This window comes from Diplotaxodon limnothrissa, linkage group LG16 (assembly GCF_057381915.1).
Source record: "Diplotaxodon limnothrissa isolate DT_005_m linkage group LG16, D_limnothrissa_male_GT1.1, whole genome shotgun sequence".
NCBI classification, from domain to species: domain Eukaryota; kingdom Metazoa; phylum Chordata; class Actinopteri; order Cichliformes; family Cichlidae; genus Diplotaxodon; species Diplotaxodon limnothrissa.
In genome coordinates this window covers 29,361,823-29,381,985 of record NC_140611.1, presented here as the reverse complement: position 1 = coordinate 29,381,985, position 20,163 = coordinate 29,361,823, and the positions used below count along the sequence as shown (strand labels likewise).

The 20,163-nt window shown below is 39.6% G+C and overlaps 4 protein-coding genes across 4 annotated transcripts; all 4 read left to right on the top strand.

Annotated features, from left to right (window-relative positions):
- Positions 1 to 2,322: 2,322 nt before the first annotated feature.
- Positions 2,323 to 3,255, top strand: LOC146616404 (olfactory receptor 1500-like). Its single transcript, XM_085374710.1, has one exon. It carries the CDS (start codon positions 2,323 to 2,325, stop codon positions 3,253 to 3,255), a length of 933 nt encoding a protein of 310 aa, XP_085230836.1.
- Positions 3,256 to 5,091: 1,836 nt separating this feature from the next.
- LOC146616403 (olfactory receptor 10A6-like) lies at positions 5,092 to 6,639 on the top strand. The gene is made up of 2 exons (XM_085374684.1): positions 5,092 to 5,205; positions 5,809 to 6,639. Exons 1-2 carry the CDS (start codon positions 5,092 to 5,094, stop codon positions 6,637 to 6,639), a joined length of 945 nt encoding a protein of 314 aa, XP_085230810.1.
- Positions 6,640 to 13,626: 6,987 nt separating this feature from the next.
- Positions 13,627 to 14,550, top strand: LOC146616402 (olfactory receptor 10A6-like). Its single transcript, XM_085374304.1, has one exon. The coding sequence runs from the start codon at positions 13,627 to 13,629 to the stop codon at positions 14,548 to 14,550; it is 924 nt and encodes a 307-aa protein (XP_085230430.1).
- A 3,153-nt stretch (positions 14,551 to 17,703) lies between these two features.
- LOC146616401 (olfactory receptor 10A6-like) lies at positions 17,704 to 18,627 on the top strand. The gene has a single exon (XM_085374303.1). The coding sequence runs from the start codon at positions 17,704 to 17,706 to the stop codon at positions 18,625 to 18,627; it is 924 nt and encodes a 307-aa protein (XP_085230429.1).
- The last annotated feature ends 1,536 nt before the right edge of the window (positions 18,628 to 20,163 follow it).

Sequence of the window (20,163 nt, the reverse complement as noted above, 5' to 3'; positions counted from 1 at the left end):
GCTGTAATTGGTTCAGCTCTGCGCTACTTAATTTGGATTGGCTGTTGTTCTTCTTTTTTTTTTAAGAGGACAAGAGAGACGAGGCCTATCGCAATAGTTTAACTTTTCTATCGAGGAAAAGTTATTTCGCAATACATATCGTTATCGTTCTATCGCCCAGCTCTAGGAACATGAAAACAAAACCCAGAATAATAACTACTAAAACATAAACACGGAGTCACAAACTCCGGATCATGACAGATGGATGGATAAGAGGATCCAGTATTGCTGATGGCAGGCAGTCTGCGCCTCTGAAGGTAGCATCATAGTAAACACACTGTGGTGTGATAGAGACACGGCGGGTTCAGAGATCATTATTTTGAGCCATTTTATTTACTGTGGCTGCAGCTACCAAACTGCCAGCCGCACATTCATCACACCACAACGCTTCTCAACCCCTGCTTCCCCTTGTTTTTAAACACAGCAGCCATGATTGCGGATGCCATGCAGGTGCGTCCACCCAACCAGCTTCCAACCCAGCGACAGGACCACACCTCCGGTGGTGGCGGCAATGCTGGTTTGGAGGCCGGCCATGCCTCCAGCGGTGGCGGTGATGCTGGTCCGGAGGCCGGCCACCTGGCGAGCAGGTACGACCCTGCAGGCCCTGCTCAAGGGCGGCTGGGCCGTCAGCCGTCGCTCCAGAACAGCTCGCGCTTCGAACTCGGACCCATATTGAGCAGGCTCCACTTGGACGGGGACCTCCGTCTCCCCACATGGTTCCTCCACCACTCCTGGCTCGAGCGGACCCTTGTGCACCTCCTTCATCTCCTGCTGGAGCAGCTCCTCCACCTCCAGCAGGCAAGGACCCTCTCACACCTCATCTACCTTTGGCTGGAGCAGCTCCTCCACCGTTCCCGACTGGAGCAGCACCTCACCCAGCTGTCCCCCCTCCTCCAGCTACCATGTTGCCCCACGCGGCTCCTCCGTCACTTCCCCACAGTCAGGATACACCGGTGGGGGTGGCTGCAGCGTTGTTGATCAGGCTTGGAGCAGCATTGTCAGGTTCGCCATTCTCTCCAGGTGACGCTCGGTCTGGTCCCGCAGCTCTTCCCAATGACGGCGCGCCTCCGCCGCCTGCTCGCGCTGGGTGGCCACCAGTTCGGCCACCATCTCAGCCAGCTTCCCCCTTTCCTGGCTCTGGCATGGACACACTGTGCCGCGTCCTGGGTTTCGACACCACTGTGGTGTGGTAGAGACACGGCAGGTCCAGAGATCCTTATTTTGAGCCATTTTATTTACCACGGCTGCAGCTCACAAGCTGCCAGCTGCACATTCATCACACCACAACACTTCTCAACCCCTGCTTCCCCATGTTTTGAGTAGAAGCCAGGCCTTTAACTTCTATGGAAGGAGTTTTAAAAAAGAGTCTGTTCAGGCTATAGAGTGTAGAGCAAATTTGAATATGCCGAAAGCAGGAGAAAGGAGAAAGAGAGGTGTACTTTCCAGTATGCAAGACAGCTCCTAAGTGTTAAGTACGGTTTATTTAATAAGCCCTTTTCATAGACAAGCAGTCACACAGCACTATACACAAAGGCTAAAATAAACAAAGCATTAGGCACCAAAATAGTATATATAGACAATACAAAAGGTTAAATGTAAATGAAAGTTTTAAGATTTAAAAAAAAAATCAACAGAAGACTTGTTTAAAGAGAATCATTCAACCAAACGTAGTTGTGGTGGTAGACTGTTCAGCTGATGAGATAGGATTGTAGAGAAAATTTTGAATTTCCTTTAACATTCACACAAGTTATTTAAGTTATCTTCTCTGCAGTTTTGAACACTTGTAGTAACTAATGAAAACCATGTTTTGATGTTAGAATTTTATAAGAATTTTTTTAAACTAAAAGAACATCATAAATGTTGGACAAATGAAAGAATGCCATTCTCCCTGACCTTGGTCCTGAAGTTAAGACCCACCCATTCCATTTAGTCTTTTCTGCACTGCAGCTATAAATGTTAGCTTTTTCCTCATTCAGCTGGAGGGAGTATAATGAGTACAATGTCACGTATTCTTCAGTTCAAATGAATCTCTGGCCTAGAATCTTGAACTTTGTAAAGTATAAAATTGTTCTTTGATTGCTTTGAGTGCACATTTTATCACAGGTATCACATCTGCTGACAAGGAATATGTTATACTGACACAACATTTATTTTCAAATCAGTATTTAATTGATATAATAGAAACTTTGCTCAGCCACTGGGATCTCGTACTCTAATATCTAAAAGTACTATTGATCATTTTTTACATATATATCTTGTTCACTATCTTATGTTCAGCAGAAAATGGGAAATTCAAGTGAGATTGAAGTTGTGTCATTTGTGCTGGCTGCTTATGCATATATTGGAGCTTTAAAATATATGTATTTTGTCATAATGTTGTTCTGGTACCTCTCTATATGTGTTGCCAACACAGTTGTTATTGTGGTCATACAAGTGGACAGAAGGCTACATGAGCCAATGTATATACTGCTTTGCAGTTTATGTGTGAATGAAATAAACAGCAGCACATCACTGTATCCTCTTCTGCTCTCACAGATGTTTTCAGACAGCCATGAGGTGACCGTGCCGTGGTGTTTTCTGCAGATGTGTTTTATGTACATAAGTGCACCTGCTGAGTTTTGGGGTTTAGCAGCCATGGCATATGACAGATATATCTCAATTTGCCATCCATTATGCTATAATGTCATTATGAATACAAAGAGAGTGTTTTTATTGATTCTGCTTGTGTGGATTTTTTCACTTGTTAGTTTTATACTCTCATTTTCTTTCATCTTTGGTTTGAAGTTTTGCAGAAATATTGTTGAAAATGTTTATTGTGACCACCAATTAATGATAAGACTTTCATGTTCAGTTTCAACCCAGAGCTATATATCTGAAATATTCTTTGCCATTGTGAGTATTTTCATCCCATTCACTCTCATTTCAGTCTCTTACATGAAGATTTTGGCAGTTTGTCGAAAAACATCAATAGAAAACAAGCAGAAAGCCGTGACTACTTGCACTCCTCAGATTGTCTCTGTGTCCAACCTGTTTGTTGGCTGCATTTTTCACTCTATTGACTTTAGGTTTTTAATAGCTCGGGTACCGGACGAGGTCCGTATAATTTTACCTATGTATGTCCTCATTTGTCAACCAATGCTCACCCCGTTCCTGTATGGATTTAATTTGCCAAAGATAAGGCACTCATTTAAAAGGCTACTTTTTAAAAGAAAATAAATCACTTTCTTTAGCAAGAGACTGTTTTAGAGAACCTCTACTCTGTGGGAGAGTGATATTTAGCAATGATCTCATAGACATATTTTATTCATTTATTGATACATACAGCAAAAGCTCTTTACAGACTCAAATTTCCTCTTAACTCCTTTGGTGAAATGTTAATGGCACTATTCTTGCAAACAAAACATTTATGGGTATGCAAACAATGGGTTTGTTAAAATGAGAATTTATTTTGAAAATTTAGAAAAGGTAATCATGTAAAGGACTTCTGTTTACCAGAAAATACATCTCCTTGTTCAATATCTTTCCTGTGTGGTAGAATAACATTCAGCAATTATCTTATTGTTTGTGGACATGGCATGAAGAAAATAAAGCCTGCTGACTTCATATATTTGCATTAACATGATCTATTGTTTCATTTAGATTTTTTTTTTTTTAAATCAACTTTTAACATGTAATATCCTCTTTTCTAGTGAGATTATCTATTTTTTCAGTGAAAGCAAATGTTATTATTCTTGCAAACAAAATATTATATTAAACACATATGAGTATAAATAGATGTTTTAAAATATTGTCCTCTATGGAATTCCGATGTCATTGCTGTATATCATGGTGGTGTGGATCAGTGAATCGATGTCTCGTTCACTTTTGGCACACAGCTTGATGTCATCCACTTGATGTCAACTCTGCTTCCTTGTCCCAACTCTGGTTAGCTGCTGACAGTCATTGTTTGGACATCACTCAGGTAGCCAGCAATTTAAGGAGAACATACAACTAAACATGTTGCTCCTGCTCCGATTGGGGGGGCAGAAAATGCTGGAATCCAACATTGTTTTGCAAAGTTACACATCGATTCAATATTAATTTAGGTGATATCCAACTGCTGTAACCAGGTGTCATTACTACTGTAGTGAATTATAATTTTACGTTGGCTACACTACCTTCAACTGCACTGTCTGGCTAGCTATGGGTTTTCGAGAGTGTGAAGCCCGTGATCCTGGCCTGAGGGGCCGCAAACAGGCTATGTTTATTACAAATATTGTTAATACTAAAGGAGGCTGAGGAGTAACAAAACATCTGAGACAAATGAGCAGAAAGGTGCAGGAGGGACAGGTGAGGAGGCCATACTGCTAGCAAGTTGGCTACAAACTATGCTAAGCTAGCAAATCCCTAAAGCCACAGTAAATGAATACTGTGAAAATAACAGAGCATGTGCTTTCGATGAAGCACGTAATATTACACCATGAAATTACAGGCTATCTATTAGTTTTTAATTAAATTGGCTACACAAAAAACACCACTGTGTATTGTAACAGGAACAGGAAGTGATACTCTATGACAGAGAGCCAACAAACTTGACAGCACCGCCTAAAAGTCCAAGGTTTGCCCAAAGGTTGCATCATGCGCAGAGCAAAGTGACGTCAGAAGAGCAGCAGCCCTTGATGTTTTCAAAGGAAATAATGACCTCTCTAACCATGACTATCGAATTCAGCCCCACCCACTTCATTTCTTCTCCTGTGTGCCGCAGATATAAATGTTAACAGAGGCTTTTAGCTGGGAGGGAAGCAGCAGTATAATGTTATGTGTTATTGAAAGCTGATGAATCTATACATTTAAGTTTTAAACTGTTTGGTGTTTTTGATTTTTAATGTGCACATTTCAACACAGGTGGAACAGCTGCTGAAAAGGAATATGTCATGATGTGGTAACATGTATTTGTAAAACAGACCCTAAAGCAAAGATCATAAAATTTGCTCAGGTACTCTTTTTTTCATTTCTAAAAGGATCATACATAAGATTACAGATCTATCTTGCTTAATATATGATATGCAGAAAATGGAAAACTCCAGTGAGATTGTGTCATTTGTGTTGTCTGCTTATGGAAATGTTGGGGAGTTAAAATACCTGTATTTTGTAATAATATTGTTTTGGTACCTGTCATGGTCCTGGGCCATGTGGGCCCAGTATTCTTAGTTCCTTGTATTTTTGTATTTCGTTCCTTATTTAGGCCATGTTTTCTGAGTTGCCCTGTTGTGTTGTTCCCTAAGTGTTTTCCCTTCATGGCTTTTACCCCCTGTGTATTTATGAGCCCTCGTCTCCCTTTGTGGTTGTTTCATGTTTCCCCAGCCCGTTATGTCTGTGTTTTCCCCGTGCTCTCTCTCCTCCTGTCTGAACCTCTGTGCCTGTACATGTCATGTTCAGTTCACCCCGCCCTGTCTCGTTATGATTATCAGTGTCACCTGTGTTCCCCGTGTGTGCCCACTTTCCTCTGTGTATTTCTGTCTGAGTCTCCCTCTGTTCGGCGTCGCGTTCGGCGTCGCGTTCTCCCTCATGTTGCGTTCTCCCTCATGTCGCGTTCTCCCTCATGTTGTGTGTAATTCTCCCCGTGGTTCGGTTCCTTGTACAGCTCATGCTTTAGTTTTCCCAGTTTTAGGTTATTTTGTATTACTTCTCGTGGCCAGCAATAAAGCTGTGTTTTTTGAGTTTATCCCCGTGTCTGTGAGTCTGCATCTTGGGTCCTTCTCCTGCCTGCCACACAGCAAACCATGACAGTACCTTTCTATATGTGTGGCCAACACAGTCCTTATTTTGGTCATACATGTGGACAGACAGCTACATGAGCCAATGTATATACTGCTTTGTAATTTATGTGTGAATGAGATAAACATCAGCACATCACTGTATCCTCTTTTGCTCTCACAGATGTTTTCAGACAGGCATGAAGTGACCGTGCCGTGGTGTTTTCTGCAGATGTGTTTTATGTACACAAGTGCACCTGCTGAGTTTTGTAGTTTAGCAGCCATGTCTTATGACAGATATATCTCAATCTGTCATCCATTACGCTATAATGTCATTATGAACACAGAGAGAGTGTTTTTCATGATTCTGCTTGTGTGGATATATTCATTCCTGAGTGTAATACTATCATTCTCATTCGTCTTCAGTTTGAAGTTTTGTGGAAATAATATTGAAAATGTGTATTGTGACCACCAATTACTAATTCGACTTTCATGTTCACTTTCATTCCACAGCTTTATATCTGACATATTCTTTGTCTTTGTGAGTATTTTCATACCATTCAATCTTATTTCAGTCTCTTATGTGAAGATTTTGGCAATTTGTCGAAAAACATCCAGAGAAAACAAGCAGAAAGCCGTGACTACTTGCACCCCTCAGCTCGTCTCAGTGTCAAACCTGTTTGTCGGATGCATCTTTCAGTCTATTGATTCCATCGTTATTGTTGCTCAGTTACCACATGAAGTCAATATCATTTTATCTATATATCTTTTCATTTGTCAGCCGATGCTGACCCCGTTTTTGTATGGATTTAATTTGCCAAAGATAAGGCAATCATGTAAAAGGTTTGTTTTTAAAAAGAAATAAATCACTTTGTTCACCAAAAAGGCTCTTTTAGAGCAGTGGTCCCCAACCCCCGGGCCACGGACCAGTACCGGTCCATGAGTCATTTGGTACTGGGCCGAGAGAGTTGAGGCTCAGGTGTGAAATGTATGGTTTTCAGGGTTTTTATCGGTTTTCAGCGTTATTTTGTTATCGTTTTTATCGTTAACTCGGTTTTCCTGCGTCTTTTCACGTGTGTTATGAATAAATCTTCTTTTTTTTCGGTACCGGTACTAGTTTTATTTTGTTGTATTTATCCGCGACACCTTAAAGGCCGGTCCGTGGCGCAAAAAAGGTTGGAGACCGCTGTTTTAGAGCATCTCTGCTCTGTGGGAAAGTAATATTCACCAATCATCTGAAAGATTTAAAATGTAAAGAAAATAAAATCTGCTCACATCATATCATGTCATTTACGCAGTTTATATTGTAATTATTGCATTTTTAAAATTTGTTTTGCAGTAGCAGCATTTCAACATCTATTTTCTTTGTTACTCCTACACTCTAAAAAGTAATTCAGAGGCTTAGTAAATATCACTATAAATATAAGTTAGATGAGCCTGATAAAATCTATGAATATCCTTTTAGTAATTATTTGAGTTTGATAAGTTGAAATAAATGTCTAAAATGTTAACGTATGTGTTTGTGTTAAATTAAGGTATTCATTTACATTTATCTCAGACAAAAAAATTCAGTATGCAGTTCACAGAATACCTTCTTTGCATGAACTTAATATTTTTGTTTAAAATTGAATCAAAATATTTGACAAATAGGTATCTATACTCATCAGTATCCTGTACTAAAATCATTAATTATTCAAATCAATATTATTTATTGTCAGCAACTACAACTGAAAAGTTTAAGTAAAACACAATAATATAGAGTAATTGAGTACCACGAGCCTTTTACATTGTTCTGTTCATTTTGTTTTTTAAATACTCTGAGCTTTTGTGTTTGCTGTCCTGGTTTGCCATTTATCCTTCAAGTATGTAAGGCTTTGAGCTAAAAGGGGAAAGGCTCTTGTCTTTTTAGTGCTTGTTTATTTCGAGTTATTGCCATGTTTATGAAAATTAAACTTTCATTTGGAAAAATGTTTAACATGTGGTAATTTTCATACATGTATTACGAAACACACAACTACATATTAGTTTGTTTGGTTTTTAGACTACCAGTGGCTCAAAACAGTCTCGGTCACCTACTGCCTACTGGTGGTGGTCAGAGGGCCTGGTGGCGCCAGTGTTCGGCAGCCTCTGTCAGTGCGCCCCAGGGTGGCTGTGGCTGCAATGTAGCTTGCCATCACCAGTGTGTGAATGACTGAATGATTCACACACACATTCAGGATGACTGAAAGTAGTGTAAAGCGCTTTTCAGTCCATAGGGACTAAGCAAAGGGCTATACAAATACAGGCCATTTACCATATTTAATATTAAGTACAATTTTGATTACATTCAGTTTACAATATTAAGTAAATGGAACAAAATTTTGAATTAACCGACCATCTATATTTCAGTTACATTGACCAAGAATGTCAGTGTTCTTTACTCAATTTTTTCATGTTTGTGTAACAACTACAATTACTCATTTCAACTTAATATGTTTAAGCTTTAGTTATTCAATTGATCAAGTATATTGAACAGATTTTTAAGTGTAAAAGTGTTGCCTCAAAAATTTTAAGTAAATGTCAGTTTTAGTTTTTAGGGTGTAGGATGATCAGCTTTCAGCAGAATGCTAAGAGTATTATTCTGCACTGACAAAACAATGCATGACACTAAAGGTATTGATGGATTAATGGATTGTATAAATCAACCCAGTGCGCTCATTTCACAGCTTAACCCTCTATTCCATTACCAAGAGGCAGTAAACCATATTTCTGGTTATCATACTGTCCTTAAAGTTATATATTTTTTAAGAGATTTTAATACATGGTTATATGAAAATAATTAGAAATAATTTAAATATGAGGATACATAAATGAATTTATGAAGATGTATATGCATTTTTGAAAACAGCTATCTATGCATCTACCTACCTGTCTTTCCACACACACACACACACACACACACACACACACACACACACACACACACACACACACATAATTCCAAATCTTTGGATTCATGTGGTCCAATCACTTCCATGGCCGCAGGTGTATAAAATCAAGCACATAGGCATGCAGTCTGCTTCTAGAAACATTTGTGAAAGAATGGGTCACTCTTGGGAGCTGAATTCCAGCATAGTACCTTGATAGGATGTGCAAAAGGTCCAGTTGTGACATTTTGTCGCTACTAAATATTCTAAAATTAGCTGTTAATGATATCATAACAAAGCAGAAACAGTTGGAACCCAATATAGTAAGAATGGGATGTCACTCAAGTTCATATATGTGTGAAGGCAGACAAGCAAATATTTTTGGAAACATTGTGGATATAGATATACTATATAGGTAGACCGCAGGGTGTGGTCCAACTCTAGGAGGAATTACACTTGGCATCACTGAAAAGGTCTTTGCCAGAATACTGGTGATAAGAGGCTGTCTGTTAGTTTAACCTTATATTCAGGACAAACAATGTCAGTTTCTTTCTGGTCCTAAAATACTGTTTTCCTCTCAATGATAAAATACTGTTTTCCTCTCAATGATATTTGATCAGTGTAGTTTGGAGTTGACATAGCCAACATTTTTTTGCTGAATTTTTGTGGCATTTGAATAACTCCCTCTGGGGATCTTCTGGGCTCTGTAGGATGTTGGACTTCATCTTGGGTGAACTCGTCACTGATTTTTTTTTTTTTTTTCAGAATTTTGAACAGTATTTCTAGTGCCAGTCAAATGGTAGAAGGCTTCCACTTTGGTGGTCTCAGGATTTCATCTCTTCTTATTGCAGATGATGATGTTGTTTTTGTTGACTTCCAGCTCCAGTGTTAGTGGTACTCTGCCCAGCATAAACTGGAAGGAATGCATGAGAGCCTCTTAGGCTGTGGTTCACAGGTGGGAATAGGTGACGTACCTGGTCTCCGTTATGTATGAGACGCTATCCCAAGTGAATGAGTTTACTTGTCTTGGGGTTTTGTTCATGGTGGTGCAGCGGGTTCAGAGGCAGTGCCACGGGAGGCTGGCCAGTGGAGCTGGAGATTATTATCAGGTCATATCTGTGCGATTTGAGCAGCACGCTGGGATCTAGAGGGGAAGAGTAGCTGAGAGAGAACAGTAGTGTGTAACAAAACACAAACAAAAACGCTGAGTATGCCAATTGGTAACAGCCTGTAAAGGCAACAGTGAGAATGAAGAACTGTCCACTAAAACACTCGGTTTGGCAATAAAGCACAAGCGTGTGTTACAGCCCCCTTCTTAAAATCAACAGTCATCACCTTGATCTCACTGGTGTTTATATTCAAATGTGTGCCACACCACTTTCAAAAATCATGCCTTTCAGGTCCATGATTCTGTTTACCATCCGGAAGCAGACTTAGGACAAATGTATCATGTCCAGCATTTAAATTTATTTATGTATTTGTTTCTACAATCATTAGAAACAAATGCAAATGCACAGAGCAGATGGGGCTCACAGTAAATGAAAGGCAGTGGAGGAAAAAAAAAAACGCAGCCCTGAGGAAAGCGAGCTGGGCCTATACAGCCCATATTATGCTCTGACAAATTCACATTTTCAGTTCAGTTTTTCTATTTACTTATTTTTATATCTTTATTTATATAGCACAAAATCACCACTACGGCCACCTCAAAGGGGCACTATATTGTAAGACAAAGACAATAATACAAAGAAAACCCAACAACAATGGTGATAAGGGTGGAAAAACTCCCTTTTAACAGAAAGAAACCTCTGGCAGAACCAGGCTCAAGAAAGGGTAGCCATCTGCCATGACCAGTTGGAAGTGAGTAAAGGGAGACAGAACAAAAGACACACAATGGAAGAGCACCAAAGATGAATAATAATTAATGATTAAGTGGTGTATAAACAGAGAGTAAAAAAAAAGCCCAGTGTGTCATGGGAAGCCCCCAGGAGACTAGCTCTATTGCAGTGAGAGGTTTCAAGGTAAACTGATTCAGCCCTTTATTTAAGCCTTATCAAAAAGGACAGATTTAAGCCTAATCATAAAAGAAGAGAGGGTGTCTGGCAGGAGCCTGTGGAAACAGAGGCAGCTTACGGGGACGGCTGTCCATAGAGGTCGCGATCGGAACCATGGGAGCTTTGCAACAAAGGGAGAAGCAATTACTGACAGGTAAAGGAGCAGGTGAGTAGGTGCTGTTGGCTTACATGCAGGACAGACTGGGAAGCTTCAGGGAGGGTTTCTGTGGGAGAAACAATTCTCTGAGTTGCCAAGAGTGTCTTGGAGGACAGGCAGGCAAAGCGACAGGTTGACGATTTCCCTAGTGAGCAGATTACCGAGGTGGAACAAGGAAGCCAGCGCTGGAGAGCATACAACAGGTGGTGAGTCCAACTAAAGTAAGGGATTACTATTGCAAAAATGGTAATTAGATTACTTTCCCGTAGGAACGCTGCCTCACTGCAATACTAAAACCGTGATTTTTTTTGCGAGAATGTCTCATGACAGTGACGTAAGCGAGTGCGACGTTCGTGACAACAGCTGTGTGCAGATCAACAATGGCTAATATGTCTGTGAAGGTTCTCAGTCATCCAGGTCATTGTAGTCAAAGGAGCTTGCAAAGAAAAGCGTCTGGACTTCTTTAAGTTACTTGAAGACGTTTCACCTCTCATCCAAGAAGCTTCTTCAGTTCTAAGGTCAAATGGTGGAGAGTCCCAGATATAAACCTAGTGGGAGTATCCCCCCACAGAGGGACAAAAGGACCCCCTGATGATCCTCTAATCGCCTGAGACAAGGTGTGAAACTAGGTGTGGGTCCCAATCAGCCAGAGTTTCGGGTGAGTTCATTGTGAAACCTGGCCCCACCTTATCATGCGAATTCCTGAGATCAGATATCCCAGGATGTGAGTGGGCGTTAAGGCGTCTGGGAAGGGATCTCAAAACTGGATTATAGATGGCAGAGAGTTGGTGTCGTAAACCCCCGCCTCTGTTCAAAGATGGTCGCTCACAGTGGACATAGATGGCTTCTTTCACTCCTCTTTCAAACCATCTGTCCTCTCTGTCCAAAATGTGAACATTGGCATCCTCGAAAGAGTGTCCTTTATCCTTAAGCTGCAGATGGACAGCTGAGTCTTGTCCTGTGGAGATGGTTCTTCTGTGTTGTGCCATGCGCTTGTGAAGTGGCTGTTTGGTCTCTCCAATGTAGAGGTCTGGGCACTCCTCGCTGCACTGTACAGCATACACCACATTGTTAAGTCTGTGTTTTGGTGTTTTGTCTTTCGGATGAACCAGTTTTTGTCTGAGCGTGTTAACACGCTCAGACAAAAACTGGCAGGAGCCTGTTTTTGTCCGAGAAGCTTCTCATCCGAGAAGCTTCTCATCCGAGAAGTTTCACCGAGAAGCTTCTCGGTGAAACGTCTTGAAGTAACTTAAAGAAGTCCAGACGCTTTTCTTTGCAAGCTCCTTTGACAATGGCTAATATATCGAGTGCAGAAGAGAGAGTATGAGCGTGGGAAGAAAACTTCTTTTTACAGCGGAAAAAAATCCCTAAACTTCCAAGCAGGCTCCGAGTGCGCTACGACGTAATGTGAAATTCACAGAGAAACTCGCGGATTCTTCAACTGACCGCTGCGGCACACCTGCACCAGGGCAAACCTCTGCCTACCCCACTCCTGCTTTACAGGTGAAAATAGAGCAACAGGACCGCTAGTCTTTGATTTTATTTATTTTCTGCTGTGTTTTACTTGCATCTATTTGAAAGACTGAGTGTAAACACAAAAAAATATTTTATTTTATGTGCTGGAATGTGCAGAAAATAGGTTTAAATGTTAAACAAATTTCTTCCAGTCAGAGAATGTTGCATATAATTAAATATTTGCTTGATGCACAAAGTTAAAAGATTAAAATTAATAAAACAAGTTTTTAAAAGAGACTTTTCCATTTGATTACATTTTGTATGATGGATTATGCAGAAAAAGTAGAATTGGGCTGAAAGATCTATCGCTTTATCACCTATTCAGGTTGTAAATTGTGTTTTTAAAAACTAACTAAGTAACTAAGTAATTAATTACTTTTGAAAATAAGTAATCAGTAAAGTAACAGGATTATTTTTGGGGGGAAGTAATCAGTAATTAGTTACTGATTACTTTTTTCAAGTAACTTGACCAACACTGGTGGAGACCTGTACAGTTAAACACAAATAAAGGGCGAGGGAAGAGTGGAGCGTAGATGAGGCCTAGTTACCACAGTAGGTGGAAGAATGAACTGGCAATGAGTAGCAGGCAGCACTGGCTTATATAGTCCTCCTGTAACTGACAGCAGATGGGGCTCAGGTGCCATGCAGGCAGCTCCACCCAGGAGAATACCCAGTAAAACAATCCTTTTTTGTTTTTTAAGGCCATTAAGAGTTTGGGTTTGTTTTTTTTCTTTTGCTTTTAATCAAACATTTTCAATATCATTATTGATTTTACTGATTCTTTTCTCAGTAGTTTACCCATGACTGCAACGGTCATGTGTAGCCATGAGAACTCAAAAGCAGAATGCCCCCAGAAAGAAATCACGAATTAGATCAAATATAAATTCCAAAGTAAAAACAAACAAATCCTTTACAGGAATCCAGGCAAAATTAGGAATACATTGAGAAGGTAGACAGACAGTATGACATAATTTAATTGGAAGTGTTTGTTAATTGCTGATGTGCACATTCTATTAGAAGTGACACACATTCTAAGAAGACATGTGTCATAATGATGTAACAATTATTTGTAATACGGTATTTAAACAGTATAACAGAGAATTTGCTCAGCTGGTTTTCGTTCTTATATATTAAAAGACTATTGATAAAAATATTATCAATAAAGGATCATCCATAACATTATTATTAAATTGTCTTGTTCACTGTGGGATATTGTGTAGAAAATGGAAAACTCCAGTGAGATAGTGTCATTTGTGCTGGCTGCTTATGAAAATGTTGGGGAGTTAAAGTACCTGTATTTTGTAATAATATTGTTCTGGTACCTCTCTATATGTGTAGCCAACACAGTCCTTATTGTGGTCATACGTGTAGACAAAAGGCTCCATGAACCAATGTATATACTGCTTTGTAACTTATGTGTGAACGAGATAAACGTCAGCACATCGCTGTATCCTCTTTTGCTCTCACAGATGTTTTCAGACAGCCATGAAGTGACATTGCCGTGGTGTTTTCTGCACATGTCTTCCATGTACATAAGTGGGCCTGCTGAGTTTTGCAGTTTAGCAGCCATGGCCTATGACAGATATATCTCAATCTGTCATCCATTACGCTATAATGTCATTATGAACACAGAGAGAGTGTTTTTCATGATTCTCTTCGTGTGGATATATTCATTCCTTAGTGTAATACTATCATTCTCATTTATCTTCAGTTTGAAGTTTTGTGGAACTATTATTGAAAATGTGTATTGTAACCACAGATTAATACTTAGACTTTCATGTTTCGTTTCAGTCCATAACTTTTTATCTGATATATTCTTTCTCTTTGTAAGCTTTTTCATACCATTCACTCTCATTTCAGTGTCTTATGTGAAGATTTTGGCAGTTTGTCGAAAAACATCCACAGAAAACAAGCAGAAAGCCGTGACTACTTGCGTCCCTCAGATCGTCTCTTTGTCAAACCTGTTTGTTGGCTCAGTTTTTCAGTCTATTGATTCCAGCGTTATAGTTGCTCGTGTACAAATCCATATAATTTTATCTATATATATTTTCATCTGTCAACCAATGCTGACTCCATTTCTCTATGGATTTAATTTGCCCAAGATAAGGCAATCATGTAAAAAGCTTTTGTTTAAGAAAAAACAATAGCTTTGTTCACCAAGAGACTTTTCTAGGGAATCGCTGCTCTGTGGGAGAGTAACTATCCACAATCATCTTATAGTCTGTAAACATAAAGAAAAGAAAATCTGTTGATGTCATATATTTCTATTTACAGTAGGCCTTTGTCATTTGGTGCATCTCATGTTTCCACACTTTACTGGGCTGAGTGTTATGCTTGCAAGCAAAATACTGTATTAAATGCATGGGTGTTAATACAATGATTTTTTCCTCATTTCAATTTATTTGTAATAAATTTATTTAGACCAATTTCCCAGTTTAACCCTCTACGCCCTTGACAAGTAAGGTAAGAAGCATTTTTCCATTGCAAAGCTTGGAGGTTTTCATTTCACAATAGCTTTTGATCCTCTTTACAAATAATCTCTAAGTTTACGAATGTTGAAAAAAATTTATAAGGTTAAAAGCTTGATATAGACATAACAATATGTAAGCAGTATCCCCATAAGGCACACAACAACTTTAACACGAACACTGCGCTTGTGTGTCGGGCGTGGGTTGTGGATTTGGGATCTAATCACATCAGCTCAACAGTGACACAAAAATATGTCAAAATGATGTTAAAATGACCTGGTCAGCAACAAAAGCGAAGCCACAGTTACACAAAGGCATAAGATGTATGTCCGCAAGTATTAACTAAACATTTCTATATGCTACAACATGGACATAATGGTAAATGTGCTTATGTGAAATTGGCCTTTCAGTCACTTTACCACTGTAGTTTGTTAACTAGAAAATTAGTCTATGCTTGTTAGCTAACGAGCGCTCTTGCCTTTAGCAACCTCAATCAGAGGCTAATATTAATATTTTTCAGCATTAGTCAAAAAGGTCTGAGGTTAAAACGAAGATTAAAAGTAAAGGTATCTGTAAAAGACAAGTTGTTATTATAAAACTAATTAGAGTCCCAAATTATTCTTTTCTGTCTATACCTTAGTACAGTGGTTCTCAAACTTTTCACAGTAAGTACCACCTCATAAATGATATGGCTCTTGAAGTACCACCCTTGTGACCGACATTAAAGTACAGTAGTATAGGCCTATTAAACACCACATACAGTTTACACAGACAATTTTATTTCTTATATGATTGTTATTTACTGTACTGCATTAAAACATTCACAGCAGGTTAGATATCCAATCTTTAAGCGATGACCTGTTGAAACCTGCTTCCGGGTCCAAACTACTCGGCATTTATTAAGGCCGTTGTGTTTTTAACATGTTTTAATGCTTTGTATTTTGTTCTATTTAATCTGAACAAGCCCCTAAAAAGGTCAGTGATCGCTGTCGGCCTCTCGGTTTTTATCATCACTATTCATTTTAAAGCTCGGTTTTTAAAACCTGACAATGTAACTACAGCCCAGCCCATGCAGCAGTATATTAATGACTAACCTTATACTGCAGTTGTTCTCCTGACTGAAGTTTGGCCCGTTAACAGCATCCTGCCATGTGATTACATTTGTCCCTAACCATCGGTAACCCTCATTGAGTGGAAAAAAGTTAGCGTCCATCCTCCAGCGTCACAGTGTTTATATTATGCTAACCATAGCTGTGTAGCTAGCCACCACACAGCAACAAATGCCACTGCTGTTTAGTTTTCTGTCTTCATTTTTGTCTGAAGTGATAGCAGAGTTGTACGTTTTTATTTTTGCTGTGGCAGTTAAGCTGCAGGATTTTTGGCATCACGACCCTCCTTTGTGCACATCGAAGCTCAGTTTGCTCTTCGTGGCGTTTCAGATGACGAAACAAAATACCATCATGTGGTGGCCTTGTTGGATCCGTTGTCCACTCACCATGTGATGACTCTCCTCCGGGATCCCCCCACCCAAAGGAAATGCACCGCTCTCAAGAAACTCCTCTCTCTCTCGGGTCTGGGTGATGGTACCGCTCGCGAGGTCATTGAGAGCACGCTGTCCTTGCTAGGAACACATGATGGCAGATTCCTCTTCCCCTGACAGTTGCCGGTGCGAGCTGGCCTTGCCAACTCCCCGCTGTTGGACGCGAAGAATTAACACTCACTTGCAGAAGAAGCGGATCGCATTCTCCTGGCTACCAGGAGCTTCAGCATCCAGGCGATAGTTCCCGATCATCAACGGCATCTCCCGCGCCCCCACCGTTTCTCCCGGGGGCCTCCAATTCATCCATGGTGGCTGGGATCGCAGCACGGCGGCACCATGTAAAAGGGCTGTGTTTTTACCATCAGCGTGACAGCGCCGTGCCGCCTTTGCAGGGAAACGAGCCCGCCAGTTGCTCCATAGCGGCCGCGGCCGCTGGCGATAAGGAGAGGCTACTCTTTATAGAGGACTCACGCTTTTCTCTTTTACTCCGGCTCCCAGAAGAGCCTCAGGATCTCTCATGTTGTCTTTGCATACCTCCACAATGGTATATTATTTAATCTTTTAAAAAAATTGGAGATTTCCTGCGTACCACCAGAGAGAGCCCAAGTACCACTAGTGGTACGTGTACCACAGTTTGGGAAACACTAGTCTAATGTGAACATCATATGAGTTTGTGAGATCTGCAAATCATTGCACTCTATTTTTATTTACATTTTACAGTGTCCAAAGAGGGCTGAAATTTATTCTGCCAACAATTCTGCTGTGTTCAACAGTTTGCCACTCCAAAACTGACTATCATTAAATTCAAATTCAGTTCTGAAACGGTTAAGAAATGTTGTAATTTCTGAATCAAGCATACATAAATAAACCAAAAAAAGTCAGACATGTTTGTCAAAGGAGAGAATTTCATTGTCCCTAACCTAAAGCTCAAGTTCAGCCCCACTCCACTTCATGTCTCCTCCTTTATGCTGCAGCTATAAATATTTACAGATCGTCTCGTTCAGCTGAGAGGAAAGCAGCTGAGTAAAATGTTATGTGTAATTTATTAACATCTAATGAAAGTCTGAATATTGTATAAAAGTGCTTGCTGTTTGTTCCTTGATTAATCTGCTCATTTATTAACAGGTGGCTGAGAAAGAATATGTCACAATCAGGTAACATGTATTTGTAAAACAGTATTTAAAGAACTGAAATTTCTTTAATCTGGTCAAATACTCTTTTTCATATCGAAAAGGATCATCCATAACATTATTATTGAATTGTCTTTTTCACTGTGGGATATTGTGTAGAAAATGGAAAACTCCAGTGAGATAGTGTCATTTGTGCTGGCTGCTTATGGAAATGTTGGGGAGTTAAAGTACCTGTACTTTGTAATAATATTGTTCTGGTACCTCTCTATATGTGTGGCCAACACAGTCCTTATTGTGGTCATACGTGTGGACATACAGCTGCATGAACCAATGTATATACTGCTTTGTAACTTATGTGTGAACCAGATAAATGTCAGCACATCGCTATATCCTCTTTTGCTCTCACAGATGTTTTCAGACAGCCATGAAGTGACATTGCCGTGGTGTTTTCTGCACATGTCTTCCATGTACATAAGTGGGCCTGCTGAGTTTTGCAGTTTAGCAGCCATGGCCTATGACAGATATATCTCAATCTGTCATCCATTACGCTATAATGTCATTATGAACACAGAGAGAGTGTTTTTCATGATTCTCTTCGTGTGGATATATTCATTCCTTAGTGTAATACTATCATTCTCATTTATCTTTAGTTTGAAGTTTTGTGGAACTATTATTGAAAATGTGTATTGTAACCACAGATTAATACTTAGACTTTCATGTTTCGTTTCAGTCCATAACTTTTTATCTGATATATTCTTTCTCTTTGTAAGCTTTTTCATACCATTCACTCTCATCTCAGTGTCTTATGTGAAGATTTTGGCAGTTTGTCGAAAAACATCCACAGAAAACAAGCAGAAAGCCGTGACTACTTGTGTCCCTCAGATCGTCTCTTTGTCAAACCTGTTTGTTGGCTCAATTTTTCAGTGTATCGATTCCAGTGTTATAGTTGCTCGTCTACCAGTCCGTATAATTTTATCTATTTATCTTTTCATCTGTCAACCAATGCTGACTCCATTTCTCTATGGATTTAATTTGCCTAAGATAAGGCAATCATGTAAAAAGCTTTTGTTTAAGAAAAAACAATAGCTTTGTTCACCAAGAGACTTTTCTAGGGAATCGCTGCTCTGTGGGAGAGTAACTATCCACAATCATCTTATAGTCTGTAAACATAAAGAAAAGAAAATCTGTTGATGTGATATTTATTTACAATAGACCAGTGTCATTTGGTGCATGTGATGGGGGGGTGGGGGGGGGGGGGGGTTCTCTTTTGGGGAGGGGTGACACTTTCCACTTTGCTCCTGGGATGTGTGTGATGCTCTCAAACAAAACAATGTATTAAACATATGGGTATGAATACAGTGATTTTTTTCTTAAGAAGAATTTATTTAGAATAAACCATCAGACTAATTTCACAGCTTAACCCTCTGTTCTATACGGTTACCCTTGACAATTAAGATAATGAACATTTTTCTTTTGCAGGGTTTTTTCATTTGGGAATAGCTTTTGATCCTCTTTACAAATAATCTCTAAGGTTATGAATGTTGAATAACTACATAAAAATATTTCTGCTTATTGTAAGCTTGATATAGACATATGTCTTATGGGGACACAGTTTATACTGTATATGATCTTTCATATCTTGAGTCTGAAAGTGCAGGCACCAATTTAAATGATGCAAACAACTTCTCCTCCTCCTTCGGCATGCTACATATGTCACTGGCAGGGCTGGACTGGGACAAAAAAATGGCCCAGTGACCACCTCCACAAACCGCAAACTCACTCTTATGTAGTTTTTAAGAATTATAAGTTTTCAGAATGCATTTGTTTGCTGGAAGGTGTACTTAGACATTACTGCATCTATATTTATGAGTACAGTGTCCTTTTTCTCTGGAAAAAAAAAATCAAAAATTACTGACTGTACCTTTAAAATAAAACATGTCAGCAAACTGCATGTATAATTCTACTGACTACTCATAGATGCATTCAGCAGCTGTGGCCACCAGAGGTCAGTACTACACCTGGCATTGGAAACCTGAGTACTGGGATAGAGGTAGTTCCTCTGAGATGCCTGCTGGATAGTTTGAGAACGGCTCCTCAGGAGGTAAATCAAACCGTACTCACAACATTTGCAGTACTGTGGCATTTTTAATATACAAGAGTCGACCATTTATTTTCTGCTTAATGGCATCACAGTGTTGCCTGTACATCTCTGTTAGTGTTTGTAAAGTTATGCCCATGCAAGAAAAGTATTTTCACTGTCAGGCCTAAGTGTCTACATGATAAGTGAATGTAATAAAAGCTGAGCTGGCTGCTGGGCAGTTTAAGGATTGCTGAAATAGGGAGTAAATCACTGCATCGCATAGGACAGTGTTTGTTCTTGTTGAATTTTTAATATACAGGGTGGGCCATTTATATGGATACACCATAATAAAATGGGAATGTTTGTTGATATTAAAGTCCTGTTTCTACCACATTAGTATATGTGACGGGGCAAACTCCTCAAGATGGGTGGTGACCATGGTGGCTATTTAGAAGTCGGCCGTCTTAGATACAACTTTTGTTTTTCCAATAGGAAGAGGGCCATGTGACACATCAAACTTATTGGTAATGTCACAAGAAAAA